The 24,636-nt window shown below is 38.3% G+C and overlaps 1 protein-coding gene across 1 annotated transcript; it reads right to left on the bottom strand.

Moving 5' to 3' along the window:
• Positions 1 to 431: 431 nt before the first annotated feature.
• LOC124277139 (caspase-3-like) lies at positions 432 to 23,153 on the bottom strand (the record flags this gene model as incomplete). Its single annotated transcript, XM_046712795.1, has 6 exons — positions 432 to 1,261; positions 18,736 to 19,111; positions 20,445 to 20,662; positions 21,824 to 22,098; positions 22,503 to 22,545; positions 23,037 to 23,153. Coding segments are annotated over 6 exons (1,250 nt in total), but the record flags the coding sequence as incomplete, so codon positions are not given.
• Between the last annotated feature and the right edge of the window lie 1,483 nt (positions 23,154 to 24,636).

Below are 24,636 nucleotides of genomic sequence, written 5' to 3'. Positions count from 1 at the left end.
AGCAACTTACGAGGTTTTGCATGCCATTATCGGGGACCAATATTAATACGATAGGTGCTTTTGAAAAATGATTGTATCTTTAAATTCTATTTGAGGATTGTTATGAGAATTTTGACAGGACTGCGACGGTATGCTACTCACACATGATGCAATAACTTGAGACATACGTACGCTATGTAACGTAAACCTGTGTTGCATTAGATTTGACACCGCTAATACTATTTTATTACAGCATTTAGTACCGTCAAATGTACCGGTAGCAAACCCTACATTAAAAATGCCCCAATATATGTCACCATTTTAAAACTATAGAATTAAGTGACAACGTCAGTATTATTGAAAATAAGTAACAAAATGGCATGCACGTTGAGAATCTTTAAAATAACGTTTACGATATAAGTTATAATAACGAATAATTGATAACCAGATAAACAGAAAAGCGTCATGATATGATCTTCGAGTTGGGGAAGCATCACATTGTAAGATTCCTGTGACTCTTGAAATTAATATCCGCTCGATAATACGATTCAGACTGGAATGGACCTCTCTGGGCAGACTCTTTGTCCACGAGACCAGAGAGTAGGATTCGGTCCCTGTTGCAAAGAATGTTTGATATCACTGAAATCTTTGAGGCCCAGATGAAGGCATTTCCTTTTGAATCTTTACCAGAGGATATCTGACATAGTGGTACCGTTGCGTGACTCTTTCAACGAAACCACGGAGGCTGATTTCTGCACCCATTACTCCGGGCCCCGCTCCTCAAAGCGATGGTAGGGCTACGACTGTCGTTAGTCTATGTTAAAGTATGGGAGCTACGATCATCATCATGAGGAACGAGGCCTTGGTATTTTTTGTGTATTCGTGGTATATATGTAGTTATTTGTGAAATATAATTACACGTACGAATACATATCTAACTCTAGACTATTTAGGGTGAATACAATGGGTGTCACCTAGACTGTTAGTGGGTTTTGCCACAGAGGGCGGCTCCAGGCCTTGTAGCCATGTTTGCTGAAATGTAAATTATTTGTTTATATTCTTTAGTTCTTTTTCTTAAAATAAACCTCTTTGGTGAGCATAGACATAACACATGGGACTGACATCCTTCCTTTGTCGTTAGCCATCACCATCGCCAGCTTCCAAGTGACCTCTCGCAGCAACGACGTGAGCGATGTTTGAAAGACGTCCTCAGACAGCATCACCTTGGTGAGACACTGTATCATCCAAGACCCATCGTCCCTATTCCGCCATGCCGCGTGGCCTGCAACATTAACGGTGTGACAGTTGGTATACTCAGTCGGTTCACCTCAGCTTCTTCAGCTACCAACACGCAGTACATGAATACAATGTTTCGAATTAAGCCCAACTGAGTTACAAATATCAAAATTATAACACGTGTCTGTTATGTGTCTGTTTGAACATTACAAGAACACCAACATGATGGCTTAACTACAGTCAAGTCAAGTTGTTTATTTGTATGAAGGCCATTGGAACATCTCCTCATAGCATAATACGTTTACATCGAACATGAACTACATAGAATGTACATGGATTTCAGATCTACAGATTTCAAATATATTGTTCTCTTAAGATTAAACTTTGACAAACATATCTACATGAAGTATTTACACTTTGAATTCATTAGCTGTCTAAATTTGTGAATATTAACATTGTGGTGATACATACATGGTAGATAACGCTGTCTTAAATTCCTATAGTATTTACACACAAGGATAAAATGATACGTATCTTCAATTCCAGTGTTACACAATTGACATAAGCGCTAACTTAATTCAATTCCCTACCACCTTCCAAACCGAAACATGAGTCTCATTATCCAATTCAGACAATGACCTATTTTCAGCCGATCCAAATTGTCTCGTGTGAAATTGAAAAGAGTCACTACAAACAACTGTGGTTACACTGAATTCCAATTCCTTGTTTCATAAGAAAATGGTACTTACAAATTAATTTTAAGTTTGAAGTTTAAAAAAATCGTATTTCTATATTTTATGTCGAGTTTTTGGCAGCATATCGTTAACTAAGACGTCACAGACTGTCCCTGTTTGATGAGGTCGTACAATGATTCACAATTAATCTGGCTCACTGCAGGTTACACCTGATATGTGTTTTTGCGCTTATCAAATGTATTTTTGTAACGTACAATGTGATTGATATAATATCAAGTCCGTACCAGACCGCCAAACTTTTCTAGCGGCCCCGACTCGTTTTGAGATTTCCACGATTTCCGTTTGTCAGAGCATGCTGCACGACGTGTTTGCAAGGATTAGAAGGAGCGTATTGTTGCAATATACAAGTGATTAGATGTATCAAATAATACTGATTAATATTTAAATATCCAGTTGAATGAGTTGGTCTCAAAATTCGGGACTGGTTATTGTACTTAGTTGCGCAATAGGGCGGAACCCAGTCAGCAGGAAACGAGACTGCTGTGTAATCAATGTTTTGACTTGCCTCGTTAACCTTTAATTTTAAAATTCCACATCTAAGTCTTATCATTATATACTCATGCCAATAATGGTTGTCAACCCCCTCCCCACCCCAACCCCCACACACTCACACCCCTCTCCAATTAAAAAAATTGAAGGGGGTGACAACCATTATTGGCATGAGTATATTTCGTTGGGTTTTTTTGTTAATAGAGTGAGATACTTTTCTGGTTCTAATAGGCTTTTATATTGTCTATATACACTATATAGACAACTTTCTGGTATCACACCACTTGTATATACCACTTAAAACAGTTAAGAACCCTATAATGTAGTTAATCTCTCGTATGATATCATCGGGTGTTCTTTTTAGGAGTTTATAAAACACTTATAGATGGAGCAAACGTTATGACACAGTAGCACCATACACTATGGTTAAACTGTGTTTTGAAAGGATGCACGGCACTGTAAGACCCTTGTAAATTCCGTATTTCTTGAGGCACAGATTGTGACGAATTTATCTTTAAAAACCAACATCCAGTTGTAAAACGACAATAAACTCATTGAGGAAGATAACTCGTGATGGCTTCGTTTATGATAAAAATGATCGCATTTGAGGTTTTATTAAACGACAAGTGAAGTACAGAAACATTAACACATTATTGACACAAACCACAAAGACATTATGGCAACAACTGTTTTACCATAAGTTATACGACTCGTATGTGCAGTTTAATCCACGAACTGGTTGGTTATACTACGAGCCGCTTCGAGTTGTGTAACTTACTTACACTACGACAATGAAGAAAGAACTTCCTGTGTAGGTGAAAAATAACAATAAAAGTAAATTTTGACACGTACTTATTTGTGTCACAATGCTTGCGCAGGTGTAAAATTGACCGTAATTTCTATATTAAACACATGACAATATGTCATGCAACTTGTTCTCTTAACTTCTTTGTTTTGACTTAAAGTAAGTATAGGAGTTTCGTCCTCATCAAATTACAACATGATATAAAATGTTGTGTCTTTCTTGTTATTCAGCGACAGTGTGGGATGTAGTTTCTGCTGTGTTCAGTCGCACACCAGAGGTAATACGGCATAGACGTGTGGTCACGTGCAGAATTTATCGCCCAGGCACGATTATCACGTGCGTCAGTATCAACATTTGTCGTGTGGCTCGTTGTTTGATGGTTTTTACGATGTACAATGTGAATGACCGCCACCTAAAATTTATGTACAAGGTACGTTACCCCTTCATGTACAAAATCAATGACCACCCCGACCCCACTTCCAATAACTTTTAAGCATAGGTTTTTAACATTTTATGTACAAAATTGCTGACATATGTATACTTGTATATATTGTTTACATATGCAAAACTGGTCCGGGTTTCATTTTTGATGTTTTAATGAAATTATTAATTTAAATATTGATGAATGGAAAAATTAATGTACTTACTAATATGTATTTTTCAGGTTTCTACACAAACCATTCATTGAGGGCAACACGTCCAACAACGGGGTGGATGAGCAGTTGATCGCACGAACCGCTGGGTAAAGAAGCAATGCAGTCAGCGAGTACAAAAGTGTAAACGAGCAACAAGAGGAGAAGGTGAGCAACATCCTAAGCCGCGGGAGAAAACGGGGTCATGAAGGCTCTGCGAGGGGGACGTCTGTAGCGACCAGAACTGGGATACGACCAGAACTGGGATAAACAGTCCACAATTTCGTAAAACCCTATTTACTGCAGTAATGCTCCCAGTTAACTCTAAAACTTAAGGCGATCTATGTGCGGAATATGATTTAGTTAATGTTTTTGTGAGGAGACACTGAAAATTATCGGTTACATATTTCCATATTCCTCTGCAAATATGTAGCTCACATTTAATTTTCGAATATAGGTTGGAAGAACCTTAAGAGTTTCTAATTATTTTTGTACTCGTCAGTTATTTAATCGTTTATATCGTGTGGCAATTCCCACTCAAGCAAACCTCTCATGGTGTACGACGTTTCATTTTCATTAACTGTGTTGTTTTATAATGCAAGCATCATGTAATTTACATAGCGTAATAAATATCATATAATCGGCCACGTTAATGGAAATAGTTCAAACACCCCATTGTGTTCTGAAATAATTCTGATTTTTGTCGTAATAAGCTATGTAACTATGAAAACGTATTCAGGTGTTTGTGACCGAATTTGCCGCATTTTAATTGATCCTTTACTTTAAATTTGTTCTGGGGAGGTAGAAGGGACATCTATTTTGTACACAAAAACTAGGGGTGGTGTGTGTGTGTGTGAGAGAGAGAGAGAGAGAGAGAGAGAGAGAGAGAGAGAGAGAGAGAGAGAGAGAGAGAGAGAGAGAGAGAGAGAGAGAGAGAGAGAGAGAGAGAGAGAGAGAGAGAGAGAGAGAGAGAGAGAGAGATAGATAGATAGAGGATAGATAGATAGATAGATAGATAGATAGATAGATAGATAGATAGATAGATAGATAGATAGATAGATAGATAGATAGATAGATAGATAGATAGATAGATAGATAGATAGATAGATAGATAGATAGATAGATAGATAGATTCTCCATATAGATAGATAGATAGATAGAGAGATAGATAGATAGATAGATAGATAGATTGATAGATAGATAGAGGCTGAGGGAGGAGGGAGGCAAGGGGTATGTGTCGGATATATAACTTCCATCACAGAGGAGGGAGGGAAGGGCGTATATCGGATATATTAATAGAAGAGGCCAAACCTGTTCCACGTCCATAAGTAATCTCTACTAAAAGCAGAGTCGAATGTACAATTCTGACTATATCATGAGCATGTATTTGTTTCAGCAGTTTTACAGGTGTGCGATGTTGTTGGTAAACTGTCATTGATTGTCATCATACGACATCTCACAGAATGAAAGTCGGGAAGGGTATATCGGATATATACTTACACCACACAGAATGAAAGTCGGCAAGGGTATATCGGATATAAAACTTACACCTCACAGAATGAAAGTCGGAAAGGTATATCGGATATATAACTTTATCCTCACAGAATGAAAGGCAGGAGAAGGGTATATCGGATATAAAACTAACCCACACAGAATGAAAGACGGAAAGGGTATATCGGATATATAACTTACACCACACAGAATAAAAGTCGGGAAGGGTCTATCGGATATATAACTTACACCACACAGAATGAAAGTCGGCAAGGGTATATCGGATATATATCTTACACCTAACAGAATAAAAGGCGGAAGGGTATATCGGATATATAACTTTATCCACATGAAATGAAAGACGAGAAGGGTATATCGGATATAAAACTAACCCACACAGAATGAAAGGCGGGAAGGGCCTATCGGATATATAACTTACACCTCACAGGATGAAAAGCGGGAAGGGTCTATCGGATATATAACTTGCACCTCACAGAATGAAAGACGGGAAGGGTCTATCGGATATATAACTTACACCTCACAGAATAAAAGGCGGGAAGGGTATAACAGATATAAAACTAACCCCCACAGAATGAAAGACGGGAACGGTCTATCGGATAAAAAAACTAAGCCACACAGAATGAAAGGCGGGAAGGGTATATCGGATATATAACTTACACCTCACAGAATGAAAGTCGGCAAGGGTATATCGGATATATAACTTACACCTCACAGAATAAAAGGCGGGAAGGGTATATCGGACATATAACTTACGCCTCACAGAATGAAAGACGGAAAGGTATATATCGGATATATAACTTTATCCACATGAAATGAAAGACGAGAAGGGTATATCGGATATAAAACTAACCCACACAGAATGAAAGGCGGGAAGGGCCTATCGGATATATAACTTACACCTCACAGGATGAAAAGCGGGAAGGGTCTATCGGATATATAACTTGCACCTCACAGAATGAAAGACGGGAAGGGTCTATCGGATATATAACTTACACCTCACAGAATAAAAGGCGGGAAGGGTATAACAGATATAAAACTAACCCCCACAGCATGAAAGACGGGAAGGGTCTATCGGATAAAAAAACTAAGCCACACCGAATGAAAGGCGGGAAGGGTATATCGGATATATCACTTACACCTCACAGAATAAAAGGCGGCAAGGGTATATCGGATATATAACTTACACCTCACAGAATGAAAGACGGAAAGGTATATATCGGATATATAACTTTATCCACATGAAATGAAAGACGAGAAGGGTATATCGGATATAAAACTAACCCACACAGAATGAAAGGCGGGAAGGGCCTATCGGATATATAACTTACACCTCACAGGATGAAAAGCGGGAAGGGTCTATCGGATATATAACTTGCACCTCACAGAATGAAAGACGGGAAGGGTCTATCGGATATATAACTTACACCTCACAGAATAAAAGGCGGGAAAGGTATAACAGATATAAAACTAACCCCCACAGCATGAAAGACGGGAACGGTCTATCGGATAAAAAACTAAGCCACACAGAATGAAAGGCGGGAAGGGTATATCGGATATATAACTTACACCTCACAGAATGAAAGACGGGAAGGGTCTATTGGATATATAACTTACACCACACAGAATGAAAGACGGGAAGGGTCTATCGGGTATATAACTTACACCACACAGAATGAAAGACGGGAAGGGTATATCGGATATACAACTAACCCACACAGAATGAAAGACGGGAGAGGTTGTACACCGGCTATGTTCTATTCATTCAGACTGAAGGTGAGGGAGGGTATGCATAGCATGTTTAATATATACTCATGCCAATAATGGTTGTCACCCCCTCCCACCCCAACCCCCACACCCTCTCTCCAATTAAAAAAACTGAAGGGGGTGACAACCATTATTGGCATGAGTATATTACAAGTCAGTGTGCGAACTGGTTTCCAAATTTTGTTACCCAGTCGGGCTACCTATGCCTGAAAATTACTAGCCCACAAAATAATTCACTAGCCCGAAATTTGAATGTAGAAACTGAGCAAAAGATTGCAAAAATAGATGAGAATAAGATAATGTCGGCATGGCATGGGTTTATTATAACTTAACAAGTCGGAGAGAGTGAAATATTTACAAAATGACCCCGTGAATTGGGTGTGGGATGGGTGGGGGCGGGGAAGAGAATGGTTTCTTTTGTTGTATTGGATAAGCTGCATTATGCATGCAGATGCAAGTCACATATATCTTCATAGCTGCTTAAAAACCTGTAACATTTATTGGTGTTTGACACAACCTACCTACTGTGTGTCTGTGTGTGTGTGTGCGTGCATGTGTGTGTGCGTGCGTGTGTGTGTGGTTATAACTATAACTCTTATTCACTTTTATATTTTATTTGTACCATCAAGTAATTAGTGTCTCGTAGGCCAACTGGCTGGGTGCTCTTTTTAATGTATCATACTATGTCTATACAATTTGTACCACAGCATGTGACACTTTGAGAAAATAATTTCTTCTTCTTCTGGCGAGGTGGGGTATCCTAGTGGTTAAGGCTCCGAAGACCCAAGACCCAGGTTCGCTGTGATATTGCTGGAATATTGCTAAAAGTAACATAAAACCATACTCACTCACTCACTCGCTCTTCTTCTTAAGTGCCTTAATCATAAGCGCATGCTCACACACCATTTCACTTTAGACATATATACGTGCTGGTATTTCTATGACCCGACCCATATATAGGCATTTTTCTACCATCTATTACTGAACATTCCTATGGTTGATGATTTGCACTGGATATAAGTTGGATATCCCATATATTTCCACATACCTGCTCCTGATCAGCATAACAAATATTTTATTGAAGAATACCAAGCAGTCCAAACTACTCATTATCACTATTCTTTCACAATTTATAGATTTCTATATTGCAAGAGAAACAATTAAAATCACATCCAGGACCTACACTTTTACCGAATATCTTAAGATATTCAATATCAGTAACATACATGTATGTGCCACTATGCTGCTTCATGTCATACCCAAATATATTTAGCCTTGTAGGGTATCTGACAAAACAAAAGAATCTTAAATATAGTAAGCAATAAATACACAAATGCTGGTCTACTAATGTTTCATTAATTATTATGTGCATTATATACGAAAACATGCCATATCTTAAAAGCTATACATTTTCACTGCATTAAGATGGAATAACATTTGTCCCACCTGTCCCTGTGCACATGGGTGATCCAATGCTTTGTACTCTTGGCCATGTGACCTCTGATACTGAATAAATTTCTTGTTCTAGTTCTATTTTTATTGTTCTTTAATACATAAGTTTTGAAGAAATCAGCTTTAGAATGGTATGCATTTAAAATATTGTATAGAATGAAATGAATGTTATTTCCACAGAAAACATCCAGAATTTTGCTTAATTGTTGTGACTGAGCACACAGTACATGACATTGTTGTTCATTTTAACAATGAAATACTACTCAAAAGTGTTTTTGTTTTGGAAACTGCATCATAGGTATGTCTTACCATTACCAATGAGGAAGGTAATGGTCATGATAGTCATGGAATATAAGAAACTTTAGACTTGTGCTGCAATCTAAGAGCTCAATACTTCAAGCATATTCCCATAACCAATTAAGATTGTTAGATAGGTTAGGAAATGGCAAGCATTACTTTTCATAATCACCTTTCCCATCTTCAGTTATAACTGCACACTTATAACTACATGTATATTAATCATGTTTTTTCTTCAATGCTTTGTTCTTGACAAACAAGTGATAAAACCCCACATATATAATATATTTTAATTCATTTTATCAAATTTAACAACCAAAATCACTGTCAGTCTATCAAACAAAACTTTTCAAGGTAAGAGCTTACTCCACAGTCCTTCTTAAATTTACTTGTCCAATAGTATACATATTAATCCAAATTCATATTTAATACCTTAATGGGTCACACTTTTCAACCTATTGTATACATGGGTTAAAATCAAGACAACATTATCTGTTTACATGCATTGCAAAAAATAAGAAATTACCTAACCATATACATTCCCATCCAAATTCATTCACAGATTTACAAATTATTTCACAAATATTATTATTTCTCCCACAAAATGTCCTATATGATATAACCACCTTGCACAAATAAACAGTAAGTTCTCACACCTTTCATAGAGTCAGTTCCTCCTTGGAATTCTTGTTTCAACAATCTGGTGAGCAGCAGCAGATCTGAACAGACAGCTACTCAGTAGCAATTAGGGGAAGCATCTGGTGACATGTTTATGGCAAGTCTGCACAGTCAGTGCTAACTCAAGCTGGTCTCTATTCAGTTGATTCAGCCATTAACAGACAGTTTTAACCAATTCCACTTTCACCAATTCAGTTCAAGCAAGTCTAGAAACAGACAAACACTCATATCCAAAGATGATGGCAATTCATTGATTATAATCAACCTTTGATATACTAGTATAGTACATAATATCATCTGTCAAATACTGAGTTTGTTTTCTGCAATACATATCACAATGTTTGCAGCAAAAGTGAGAAATACAACCCAGATATGACACTGTATAATTGTATACCTGGACTCATTTGAAAACAATGAAATGTGACTGTTTTTATAGTACATCTACATAACATAGCATTCAAGTGTAAGGGCATCTTCTTTATGGGGAGGTAACATGTAAAAGGTGTGCATGTGTTTGGTGTAACAGATATGCTTTGTTATATACCAAAATTGTACTTTTCTTTAATATTAAGTTATTCCGTGTCCATCTGTGTGCTTTCATTTCTTTCCACCTCCTTCCTCTTTCCATTTCGTTGTTCCTCCTTCCTTCCTTCACTCCTTCCTTTCATCCAGTCTGCATTCCATTCCAACCACTATTTCTATATATCCATACCATGGCTCCTTTTCCTGTGTCCTTTCCTCCGTTATTCCACTATTTCTTTTTCTGTGTCTGTATATTCCTTGTGTTATTCCATATTATATATGGGGCCATTCCATGTCATCCATTCCGTCCGTCCTCTATACATATTTTTCTATTATATATTTCCTCCTTGGTCCATATTCCATGTCTGTGTCTGGTCATGTCAGTGTGTGGATTGGTCGGCATGTGTCCTGTCAAGTTATCTTGGTCCTATGTGTGTCACCTTTCAGTGTCTTCCTGTGGCTGTGTATCCAGTCTGTTCCTCCACCAGTCCGTGTTCTTGTCCATTTTCCAGTCCATTTCTGGTCTCATCTTCTTTTGTTCTGTGTGGATCCTCACTGTGTGTTGGTCTGGTTCTGGTCATTCCATTTTCCATTCTTTCTGGGTTTGTGTCTCAGTGTCCTCATGTGTCGGGATGGGATCCTATTTGGTCTGGGGTGGATCATGTATCATTTGGGGCTGTGTCTGGGATGTCTGTTCCATATCCTGGTCTCCATGTCTGGGGTTCTCGTCCATGCATTCCTTCCACTGTGATTCCTATTTATTCTGTGGTCTCGATCAATGTTTCATGCCTCATATGTGGCCACTCACTTACAGTGTGGTCTCCATGTGGTTAGGTCCACTGTGTTCCTTCGTGTCTGTGTATCAGGGCTCGTGGTCGTCAATCCATGTGTCCTTATATGTGTGTCTGTGCAATGTCTAGGATTATTTACAAATACTGGGTGTGTGGTCCATGGTGGATATCATTGTGGGTGTCCTCCAGGTCACTGTGTCATTCCATCCAGCTCAATCCACTGCTCACTCCCTCCAGCTCACTCCACTCCATGGTCCTCCGGTCTCCTTCCTCCACTCCTGTTCTTTCCACTCCACTCTTCCATCTTCCTCCACTCCTCTCCTCACTGCCTCTTCCTCGGTCCTCCACTCCGCTCCACTCCTCCAGCCACTCCACTGCCTCTTCCCTCGCTCGACTCACTGGCTCCTCCACCTCCTCCAGCCACTGCTTCTCTCCTCCACTACCCTCCTCTCTCAGCTCGACTCACTTCGCTCCAGTCCTCCCCACTGCCTTCTCTCACTGCCCTCTTCCCTCACTCGACTCACTCCGCTCCAGTCCACTCCCCCCACTATGCTCCTCTCCTCTGCACCCTCTTCCCTCCTCCGCTCAGTCCTCCCCATTATGCTTCTCTCCACTACACCCTCTTCCTTCACTCGACTCCACTCCGCTCCAGTCCTCCCCACTCTGCTACTCTCACTACACCCTCTTCCCTCACTCGACTTCCTTCGGCTCCAGTCCTCCCTCACCCACTGCGCTACTCTCACTGCACCCTCGACTCACTCCAGCTCCAGTCCCTCCCCATTGCTCACTGCTCACTACACCCTCTTCCCTCGCTCGACTCACTCCGCTCCACCCACTCCCACCCACTAAGCTCTCACTACACTCCAACCACTACACTACTCTCCTCCACTACTTCCCCTCGGCTCTACTCACCCAGCTCAGTCACTCCCCCACTACGCTACTCTCACTACACCCTCTTCCCTCACTCGACTCACTCCTGCTCAGTCCTCCCCACTATGCTACTCTCACTACCCTCTTCCCTCACTGACTCACTCCCTCTGCTCCAGTCACTCCCCCACTATGCTACTCTCACTAGACCCTCTTCCCTCACACGACTTCCTCCGCTCCAGTCACTCCCCCACTATGCTACTCTCACTACACCCTCTTCCCTCACTCCGCTCCAGTCACTCCCCCATTATGCTACTCTCACTAGACCCTCTTCCCTCACTCGACTCACTCCGCTCCAGTCACTCCCCCACTATGCTACTCTCACTACACCCTCTTCCCTCACACCACCCACTCCTCTCAAGTCAACTCCACTCAACTTCTCTCACTCACTCACTCATTCCCCAACCCATCCACGCACTCTCTCATTTCACTTGCACCACCCACTCCTCTCCACTCCGCTCTTGTTCAATCCACTCAGTTGGCAACTGCCATTCCAAGTTATTCAAAGTACTTTCCATGGTTTTTAAGTATGTTGGTGGCCATTTTCTTGAATGTTTTTGATGTAGTTAGTTAATGCAAACATGGTACATTGATTATGTCTTTCTGTTTTCTTCACAGTACAACACCACACCACACTTTGTGCGAAGCAGTGAAAGAAGCATGTCATTTTCTGATTGAGTAATTCAAGAACTTGAATTACAAGCATCTCAACAATGAAAGTTCAGAAATGGAGTCCATCCCAAGTGTTTGTGAATGTATTGAGTTTTGATACAGAGGGGCAGAAGGGCAAGAAGGCTTATGTTAATATCTAACTCTGTAACTGGAAAAGTGTAAATGGAGGAATGACTGAAAAAATTACTTTTAAAGCTTTGCAGATGCCATATCTTCATTATATTTCAAAGTTACCATGTGCAGATTTACATGTAAGAAATGGAAATACACTAAGCTGAAATTCCTAATTTTTAACTATTATTATTAATCACATGCATTTGACCAGAAATGGGATAATGCCTTTAAAACCGACAGTTTATGGAATTTCAAGAAGTTTTCTTGGCTGATGATAGGAAATAGCATTTCAAACCTACAAGTAAACTATTAATGTACTGGGTCTATAATACAAATGTTTAGAGATTTTTAACTATTATTATTAACCAAGTGCCTTTGACCAGAAGTGGGATAATGCCTTTAAAACCTACAGTTTGTGGAATTTCCAGAAGCTGTCTGGGCTGATGATATAGATTAGCATTTCAAACCTCTGAGCAAATAATGAATATACTGGGTCTATAATTCTATTTTACAGAGATTTTTAACTATTATTATTAATCACGTGCCTTTGACCAGAAGTGGGATAATGCCTTTAAAACCGACAGTTTGTGGAATTTCCAGAAGCTGTCTGGGCTGATGATATAGATTAGCATTTCAAACCTCTGAGCAAATTATGAATGTACTAGGTCTATAATTCTATTTTACAGAGATTTTTAACTATTATTATTAATCACATGCCTTTGACCAGAAGTGGGATAATGCCTTTAAAACCTACTGTTCATGGAATTTCAAGAAGTTATCTTAGCTGATGATAGCAAATAGCATTTCAAACCTACAAGTAAACTATTAATGTACTGGGTCAATAATTCAAATATTCAGAGATTTTTAACTATTATTAGTTATTATATGCATTTGACCAGAAGTGGGATAATGCCTTTAAAACCTACAGTTTATTGAATTTCCAGAAGCTGTCTGGGCTGATGATATAGATTAGCATTTCAAACCTCTGAGCAAATAATGAATATACTGGGTCTATAATTCTATTTTACAGAGATTTTTAACTATTATTATTAATCACGTGCCTTTGACCAGAAGTGGGATAATGCCTTTAAAACCTACAGTTTATGGAATTTCAAGAAGTTATCTTGGCTGATGATAGAAAATAGGATTTCAAACCTACAAGTAAGTTATTAATGTACTAGGTCTATAATTCTATTTTACAGAGATTTTTAACTATTATTATTAATCACATGCATTTGACCAGAAGTGGGATAATGCCTTTAAAGCCTACAGTTTATGGAATTTCAAGAAGGTATCTTGGCTGATGGTAGTTTATAGCATTTCAAACCTCTGAGGAAATTATGAATGTACTAGGTCTATAATTCTATTTTACAGAGATTTTTAACTATTATTATTAAACACATGCCTTTGACCAGAAGTGGGATAATGCCTTTAAAACCTACTGTTCATGGAATTTCAAGAAGTTATCTTAGCTGATGATAGTAAATAGCATTTCAAACCTACAAGTAGACTATTAATGTACTGGGTCAATAATTCAAATTTTCAGAGATTTTTAACTATTATTATTAATCACGTGCCTTTGAGCAGAAGTAGGATAATGTCTTTAAAACCTACAGTTTATACAATTTCAAAATGGTATCTGGGCTGATGATATTGAATAACATTTCAAACCTGTGAGCAAATTATGAATGTACTGGGTCAATAGTTCTTATTTTCAGAGACTTTTAATTGTTATCATGAATGACATGCCCTTTGCTTGAAGTGGGATAAAGCCTTTAAAACTTACAGTTTATGGAATTTCAAGATTTCCTCTGCGCTTATAGTGGTAAATAACAATTCCAACTTGTCAGCAAATTCTGAATGAAATAATAGTATAGCATTAATAATGAAATAGTAATAATGATACTCACATGTCCTTAACCAAGAGTGGGAATATGCCTTAAAAATCTACAGTTGGATGTATTGTATGAGAAGGATTGATTGTTAGCACACTATTAATATATTAGTGATTTGCATGTAGTAACCTTTAGTATTTTGAGGGAAACAGTGATTGTGCAATGTTTGATTTGTGTCTAAACTGTGTGCTGTGCGTGATGCCCTTGAAGGGTGATAGTTATTTGACTCAAGCTGAATGGGTGTGAGTGTGTAAACTGTTAGGTTCATGTTATATCTATCTGGTAAAGTTATTATGGCGTTCTTATTCCTTGTTGTGACAATATCTGCTTGAGTAAAAGTTGAAAATTACAGTTATCGAATCTAAAGATTCCTCATGGCTGTTGATAGTATTTAGTCATAAGTGAAACTTGTGAAACAGAGTCTACATGCAACAGGTCAATATTGCCAATGTTTAGAGATTTTAAAACTATTTTATACTATTCATATGCCCTTAATTAGATAAAGGAAAACAACTTTAAAATCTGATGATAGTAGATCATATTTCAGACATGTAGAAAGCAGACTATGAAAGCAAATAGGCCATTAATTAGTACAACTTTAAAAGAGTTAACTTGATTTAATCCTGGTATGCCTTTGACCAGGAGAGGGATAATGTCTCCTAAGTCTAATACTAACAGAATAATCTGACATTTAAAAATTGTGGGCTGAATCTTGAACAGGACAATATCTCTTATTTTCAGAGAATCTGTACAATATTAGTATAATACATACAGATTCAATCAGAAGAGGGATAACACCATAAAATTACAATCAATGGAATCTTCTGATTTCATTTTGGCTGCTCATAGCATTCCCTCAACCAAATGTGTTTGAAGTGGAACAAGTTTACAATCTATATTTTAATGGAATTTATTATTTTCTTTTGGGTTCTTATACTTCATACTTATGGGCAAAACCTAAAAGCAGTGGGGCAATATTGCATGTTTTAATTTCCTTGACTACATTTATCACACAAATTCCTAATCCAAAGCTGGCATAAATTGTTTTTTGCTTGTTTGTTGTTTGTTGCTACACAATATTCTAGCTACATGATATCTGTAAATAACTGAGTTTGTACCAGACAATCCAGTTATTGAGATCATAAGCAGCCACACATGCAATCATTGAGACTTGATTCTAAACAATGACTAAGTCATTGAGCCCGACAACCATATCCACATCAGGTAGCATTGGTTTCTTGGGGAAATTACACAAAAAAGTAAATATGAAGGCATCATGTACCTTGACAGTTTCATCTCAGTAACAATATGTCATCAAAGAAGCTTCAGCTGCTTGGCCTTCTAACACAATGAGCAGATGACCCTTTCAAGCAAATTGTGAAGGGGACAATTCTAACCGCTAATTAGTTCAGCAAATATAATGTTATTGATGACAATGCATGGAATAACAAGTTCAAGCTGCTATGAAGGGCTCAGTGAATTTCCCATTTATATCAAGCTGACCAGGAAGGGGATTTTCAAAGGAACATTAAAGAAACATTTTGGATAATTTCTACACCATCATTTTTCTTCAAAGTTATAACTATAGCCTTCTGAGATGGTGCACAAACTCTCCACTTTTTTTCATTCTGAAGTAATTATGCCTTGTATGTCTGGTGTCTGTTACAAACAGCTTCCATGTACACACAATAATGATGAAAGCTATAAATGATAATTACTGGCAAATCTTATATGCTAATAGCAGTAATATTAACACAACATTACTTGGAGGCTAAACATGTTATAAAAATAGGGAGCCACTAACTGCTTAGGGGCCATGTGAACATTTGGGGATGAGAACTTTAACTGGACCTTTCACTCAGCATTATCAGCATAGTATTATGTGTGATGGCGTGTTACTGAATACACCCTACCATTATAAATAATAGATCACCACTCTTTTACAGTGTCATGAATGTGTACATGAACCTGTATATTTTTCGAGTATTTCATAAAGAAATATTCTCTGAAAAGTATGCCCAAGCAACATACCAATCTCTTATATACTCTCACAAATGGCATAACACAAATAACTTAAATCCCCAAAACAAACTTGAATTGTTATACATACATACCCATCAAGAATGGATGCAACATCATTAAAAAAATAATTATGACATAATTTAATTTTCTTTTATTCCCCGTTCTTTTTAAAAGAAACTATTTACTGTATTATTACATAAAACACTGCAAAATGGCCAGGCTTGCCGATATTTAGGTACAACTTACTATATTTTTACACATATCAGCATAATTATTCAACTATAAAATCAAAATCCAATACCATTCACATCATATATTTTCTGGTTCTATTTGTGGGCATACACATATATTGTTCAAAGGAATAATTAGCTATATTTTAAAATATCATTAGATATTGCAAGAAAGTCATATTTCAAGTTGAGCAGTAACCATTTCTGGGAATGAATGAATCATTATGAATAAAAATGAATGAAAAACACCTGACACCTAAATTCAGCATCCACAACCAGGAACATTAATTGGTCGCTCACTTATTTTAAGCTAGTAGAGTAATTACAGTAAAGCGTATGAAAATGAATTCTATTTCGTTTCAGTTTTACGTTTCTACATTTTCTGCGCTGCTATATTTAGCTATTATGGCGGACATCGACTATGGAGCGCTGCCATTGGCATTTTTTGCGATCAGTAGTTAAAATAAAGGACACGAGTTGTGCAGCTGATTTTGATCTTAATAATTGTTTGTCGATTAAATACATAGTTGACAGTAAGACGTATAATTCTCCATATTAGTTATCCCAGTTCTGGTCGTATCCCAGTTCTGGTCGCAACAGACGTCCACGACAACCATATGTGACGCTGGGTCATTGGAACGGTCAATGTCAAGGTTGCAAATGTCATTCCCGAAATAAAGATTGATTTGATCTTTTGCATTTCCGGGTCTCTTTTAGAAGCAGACGAACAGAAGAAAGTAGTCCCCATAGTATAACCAATATTTCGGTTGGTTATTCTACACCCGGGAACAAAAGAGTCGTTGTGTAACTTTGTTTATACTCATAATTGTATACGCCAACTATAACATTTCGAAGTGATCAGCTGTTTGGCAGCCATACTCCGTCTAAGGTCAATGTCATAGTGTCTAGTGTGTCAAGTGACAGATTTAACGGGGTGTACGGTTCCTATGCTGTGGCTATCGGCAAATGTATCTTAAGGGTAATAATTACTGATATATCTAATGGCTCAGGGAAATACGGCACACAAAAACTATTCATAATCGAGCAACATTTCTGTTTAGGCCACCAGGGTGTGTTGCGTACGTAATGTTTGTGACAACAGTGTCTACTATAGCTTTCTGTGAACCGGGGTAACCAGAACATCAGCTGTTTATCACGTTTGTCACGTCAAACTGAGAGATTTACACTGAATACGGTAACTTAGGTTTCTACTATATTTACAAATCTCATCATTGAAGAGACGACTAACATAAGTTATTTTTAAGTTACCTGGTGACACAAAGTCCTGAGGGGTCCTGTACTGACATTACAAAATTGATCAACATGAACGCTCATATCAAGAACACATATTCTGTTACTAAAGGCGAACCTACCTGAGGGGTCCTGTACTGACATTACAACATTGATCAACATGAACGCTCAAATCAAGAACAAATATTCTGTTACTAAAGGCGAACCTACCTGAGGGGTCCTGTACTGACATTACAAAATTGATCAACATGAACGCTCAAATCAAGAACAAATATTCTGTTACTTAAGGCGAATCTACCTTAGGGGTCCTGTACTGACATTACAAAATTGATCAACATGAACGCTCAAATCAAGAACAAATATTCTGTTACTAAAGGCGAACCTACAAAATACATAGAGCTTAACTCTACCAATAGTTGCCAAAACACAGTTCTGGGTATCATGTTCGGAACTCCGAAAAAGAAGTATCTGAGGTAAAAAACATTAGTTTGGGAGCTGTTATATGTTCCGTCAGAAATTACGACTTGTTATAATATTTGTACCCTTAGTCATTTAAATACAAAAATAATATTTCTGTGTAGTAAAGTAAGTTCTCTCAAGGAACTCCATAGTATACCGGAACTTAGATTAGAACCACCCATGATAAATACGTCTAAATTTGAGTTGAAGTACAGTACCCCCTCTATTCAAGGGACCCTCAACACAGTCCTACCTGGAGTCGCGGCGTATAAAACCAGGAAGTCCTTGTAGATGGGTGATGGGGAGATTTGAATGAGATGTCGAGGCCGTTCATGTTTCTGTTCTTGTGTGCGTTCATCTTTCTCCTCATGTTCCTGGTCTTGTCTGTTTTCATCTTCATCGTCATCCTTATGTCCCTGTACTTGTGCGCTCTTGTTTCTCCTCTCCTCATCCTCATGTTCTTGGTCTTCCTTCGGTTCCTGTTCTTGCTCCTCGCTTTGTTGCTCCACGTGACCAGGTACAGCATCAGTAGCGTCTTTGGGAGCTCTTTTTCCTGCTGGTTGTACATTTATCTGATTTTTCAACACTGTAATAAAAGATGGATCCATACCGTGATTTCCCCGACAGGCCTGAAAATAGAAATGCCCTACAGATGTCATTGTGGATATATATATTGTATTTTGGAAATTGTATGATGAACTTTTGCAGTGAAGTTCTGAACCTCGCCCCGTGTCAGCCTATTGAGGGTGGAAAGCCTGAATTGATTCAGGTCTTTACCACTTTGGTGAAACCCACAGGCTCCCTGCACGGTGTGAAGACAAGCCGAAATGTTATTGGGGAGAAACGGTATTCGAACTCACGCGACAGGGACGCAACTCTGCAGTACAAATTGCGGGACCTAAGATTCCCCTGCCACAGAAGTTGCGGAGGACTGCTAAGAAGGTTCTGACCAATTGCGGGGTGTTGCTTTGCATTACAATACTGGTTACAGAATCGATCAAGGAATGCAAGTTTTAAATTTATCAGTGTATCCAATAATTGTCCCTAGCTGCCAACGGTGGAGATTGATATACATCTTTCTTCAAGACCTGGAACTGTACGTTCCCATATATATTCCCAGTAGTACAGCATGTTTGTCCTTGATTTATGTCCATTTAATCTTAAAGATCTTAGAGTTTATACTTTGTTGGTCTTCCGGGCTGTACCTTTTTAATATGATACCATAAACAATAGTTTACACTTTGGGGAAGTAAATGCTGTATAACATTGTTGACCATGTAGTGTCAAAGTGCTACATTGAGGCACATCTAAATCCAGCAATAAAGTGAAGGCTTCCTCTCTTTGCACTCCTCCTTAACAAAAAGTGAACTGTGTTAAAATTTAATGACAGTTTTGTTAAACAACTTATATATTTTTAGGACATAAATTCGAAAATAATAATCACAGAGTTGGTCTGATGTTTTGATTATGATCGGCGTTTCATTGAGTGTTATATGTTTATTAGTTTTCGAGTTAGATTGCAATTCATTGGTCCACTTTTTGGCCAAACGGACTATATTTGTGTTACAATGTTGACGCAATGCCCATGAATACCAAATACTAAATGAATTCATTTTGAGGAGAAACCGTACTCTATCTTCTGAAAATTGCCACAATAAAAGCAGAGACGATTGTACTATTGAACGATTCCGATTACATCATTATGAACATGCATAATTTATGTACATAAATCACAATCAATTTCGACACGAGGCGTTGGCAAAATAATGAAATAACACGGGAACGTAATGGCACAGGTCTAAATAGGGAATTGCCTCCACATCATTTTGGAACCCATGCGTCAAATTTATGGCCTCCACAAGTATACAATATTTTGAGAAAACATCATTGATAGCAGAATCCCTTTGCATACAATATAGAATTTCCATGAGACGCAATTAAAGAAATGAATTGTACATTCACCTGTAACAAGAACAGTCGTGGTTTCCCTTGGAGCTCAGGGCAGTATTCGTCGTTGAAGATGCTCAGAAGATGTCGAGTGAGAACAGGTTTGCCGTCTGTGCCGAATATAAGGTCTTCTTTTTCTGGCATTTGTGAAAGCGTGTTATTGTGCCCGTGTGACAAGATGGCACAGGCAAAGCAGTCCACCTGGTTCATATCGTACGTCTTGGTGCCGGCGACTGCGAATCGAAGAACCGTAAAAACATGAAAAATGTGCATTTGTAAACACACAGTACAGTTATAAGTGGGTGAGTGAGTTTAGTTTTACCCCGCTTTTAGCAAGATCCCAGCAATATCACGGCGGAGGATACCAGAAATGTATACCATTAAAACAAGAAGGGATATTCTATTACTAGTATTTAGGAAACAAGTTGATTGTTTGTATGTTGATTTCGAAAATGATTATTCTCTTCACAACGTGTTATGACTTAAGAAATTTACAATGAAAGTGTTTAAATGTTGCTGCACATTTCAGTAATACATCCAGACTGAAGCTTGTTCTGTTGACATGCGTCGTCACCATGGTGTGTAATTGGATGTTGAAAGTTTGAACAAGACAGTGCATTGTGGCACGAGCTCTTAACGTTTCACAGTCAGTATTTGGCATGTTACTATCACGATATCGACAGACAAATAACGTTGACGATAGACGTCGACCTGATTGACCAAGGGCGACAACTGCGAACAGGACCCTTTCACTAGAATGACTGTTTACGAAACCATGTTCAAAGTGACTCTCAAATTGGAGATGAGCTCCACAGAGCTTCAGTGAATGGGCAGAAGATTCGTAATCGGCTACACAGATGTTTTCAGGTGAATCAAGGTTTGCAGAGTGTGGCGTAAAGGAATTGCGCGTATTCAACCCGGTAACGTTAGAACAATCGTTCAGACAGTGGTGTATGGTGGGACCGGGGTGACTGTCAGAACACCTTCACTCGTTATCCGGGTTTTTCTTGAGAATAGAGATGGATTCACGAGATATCAATGACCTTGACTTTTCACGGTAAATGACGTGACGGACATGCAAATGCAAATCTCATTTATGTGTCCATATTCCATCTCTAAACTATTTATCTCATATGGGACATAAAGTAGCAATATTTGTGACGCTTTTATATTGATTAACCCCTACTGTTTAATAGAATATATCATGACTGACATGAGAAACTAGTTTCTTCAAAATGTTACAAAATACTTCTCTACAGAAGGTCACAACAGTTTTATTAACGGTGATTGGTAATGAAAAATTAACTTTAATAGTTAACATAAAGAGTATGTAATCTAACTCATAACAAGGACAAACTAAGATTGAAATCAAATTAGACAATGTCATGGCTTACATGTTTGAAGTGTGTTCACCATTTGGCGTGCTGTCAGATTCTTGTAATACTTGATCTGAAATCCCAGATGTTTGAAAAGCTTCTTAAGATTACGAGCGTCCTGTTTTGCTCCTTCCCTATCAAACAACTTGGATTTTCGGTCGAACTCTTCATTGTTGATGATGACAGCCAGGCCCGCCTTTTGGGAGGAAAACGTGTACACATCATCGTCGTCGTGGGGTTCAATGAGTAGCGGTTGTGGCAAATCCCTCGCTCGAGCGTGTGGTTTATATTTTCTGCGCATATTCAAATTACATACAGCACGTTATCTTTGCAGGATCATACAAAATGCACGTGATCAGGTGTACGAAATTAATGCAGCATACAACAAATCAGCGTGACAGAATCAAACCATGCACAGTACATAATTAAAGAGTGAAACATCAGTTTACAAAAGTAGTCAGCAGTATACAATCAAACTATGCACAACACTCGTCATAATTAAGAGTGAAACAGTAGTTAACAAAAGTCGTCAGTAGCACAAAATCAAACCGCCAACTGCAATAGTCATATTTACAGTGTGAAGCAATAATTTACATAAGTACACAAATAAAAACATTTATAAAATAACATTTATAATATTCTAAAACAACCGATTCTATTTTACAGAATGTTTTGTCAAAAGAAAATGTCAACTTACTTAATAAATTTCTGAAAATAGGTTTGAAATGCGCCATCTGTTCCTGGAAATGAAAAAAGAAGGATAATTGATAATCAAATATATGCATTTCATCTTCTTTATTATTTTTATTTATTATTAGTCTTTATGACTGAGTAATGTCTTTGTGAAACTTACCTCAGTATGATTAGGGCTGGAGTATACATGTATCGTGGAACTTTAAGATGTGTGTGTTGGTTGAAGTATTGTGCATGGACATGTTCTCAGTGACCAAGGACTTTAGCCGAAAACCTGAGAGAAATAACCTGTGTTGCAGGAATGAAGAACTAAAAGAGAATATTTTAGGTAATCACTCTTTCCCGAAACATACGAAACCTACAGTTGGAAGTTGAACAACTGTTATACATCAAATACTACACGCGAGTGCCCACAGGATTTCATGATTTAAATATGCACCAAACAGTTGCAACCACTTCTAAACAGGAAAAAATATATCTGTGGTAAAGATTTACATCCTGTGAGATGTATATATGAAGAACCAGCTTTCGTTCAAACCATCTATGGCTCCATCTTCTGGAACCTCATCTTCTGGATCCTCATCTGTTGGTATCTCATCTTCTGAAACCTCACTTTCTGGATCCTCATCTTTCGGAGTCGCCAGTCTGGTTTTATCTGTGACAAACAAGAGAATATGTTATATTCCGATGTTTGATAGGCATTTAGAAGTTGGTAGGGTAATACAACACACTTGATATGGATGTGCAACTTCTTTATTATTTACACACGACGTTTCTGGGCTAATACTTGCCCCTTCATCAGGTCAGGTGAATGACAGTGAATAGTTACAGTGGTATATATAGTATGTGCAGGAAGCCACAGAGTTGTTTTACAAACGTATATATAGTATGTGCATGAAGCCTCCCAGATTGTATCACCTATTTCAGCACGGCTCCCTTGGGGGCTGCATAAATCCTTACACGCGCATGCCGCGCGTCGTTGGAAAGCTGTGTCCTGTGGCTACACGGAGAATGTTTCCGTTTGTTTTACGCAACTTTATAGCCGAGCAATTAAGGTTTCTGTGATTTTAAGCTGTGCGTTTTCTTCCACGTAGGCCCCGGTGGAAGAAATTTGTTCCACCAGCCTCCGGTGGAAGTCGCCTGCGCCATGGCATTTTTCAAGCCTTTTACTTTGTCATATCTCTGCATGCTATACGTTCTTGGAAACCTTGGGAAACGCTCTCTCAAATATACAAACGTGAATATTGTGCTGCCCTGGTAACCAGTCAGATTGAAACTCCGACGTGATGTTTTGTGTAATTTTACTGAAGTTCAATTCTTCTGTGATATAGCAATTTTCGCCAACACACGCGCAGTCGTGATATAACGGCTACTATTCTTACAGATCACCTCAGAATATACATTTCTATAGCGCGTTTGAAAGCCTATTAAGGCGTGTTTTAGACAATGTATAATACGCACATGTTGCACATTCAGTGGTGGAGCTATATAAGTGTTAATGTGCGAACTGCAAAATATATGGGACGTGATATAGATTGGCGGAATTTAGATGAATCTGTACACCGGCTATACCGGCGGTGTTAATATTTACATATATAGTGCATTTGCAAGATTATTCATGGGGATTCTGGGAATATGTAATATGTTGTTGTGCAACATTAGATAGTTGAGCAATACAGGAATGAACATGCTTGACAGAACTAAAAAAGTACAAGCGTTTGGAATCTAACCATAACAGCAATACCTGTAGTGTTATTATTTATAATGTTAGTGTATCGGAAAGCCCTTGAAAATGCGGTTCTGCCAAGGTATAATGTGCATTCGAGTCACACCTGATAGTCGGGCTCTGCGCGCAGTTATATTTTGCTGATACCGGATCAAATCTATGATCTGGCGTGCATGCTCCGTCGGCCCGTCGGCGTTATGACAGCTATACTTTATCACAAAAGCCGCCTCTATTGTCACTTAATTAGCTTTATATCACACTCTATATATCACATCTACGTATCATCATTGTTTTATAACGTCTGTTTGACCTGTCCTCATGGATTCGTTGTATATACATGCACATCTCTAGCTTCCTGTAAATCTAATTATCACTTCATTAGCTGTATATCACTCTGCTGTATTTACTGTTT

This window comes from Haliotis rubra, unplaced genomic scaffold, assembly GCF_003918875.1.
Source record: "Haliotis rubra isolate DU_JTF1 unplaced genomic scaffold, ASM391887v1 Scf219, whole genome shotgun sequence".
In the NCBI taxonomy this organism is placed as follows: domain Eukaryota; kingdom Metazoa; phylum Mollusca; class Gastropoda; order Lepetellida; family Haliotidae; genus Haliotis; species Haliotis rubra.
Note: the sequence above shows the minus strand (reverse complement) of the source record. Positions and strands in the feature narration are given on the sequence as shown.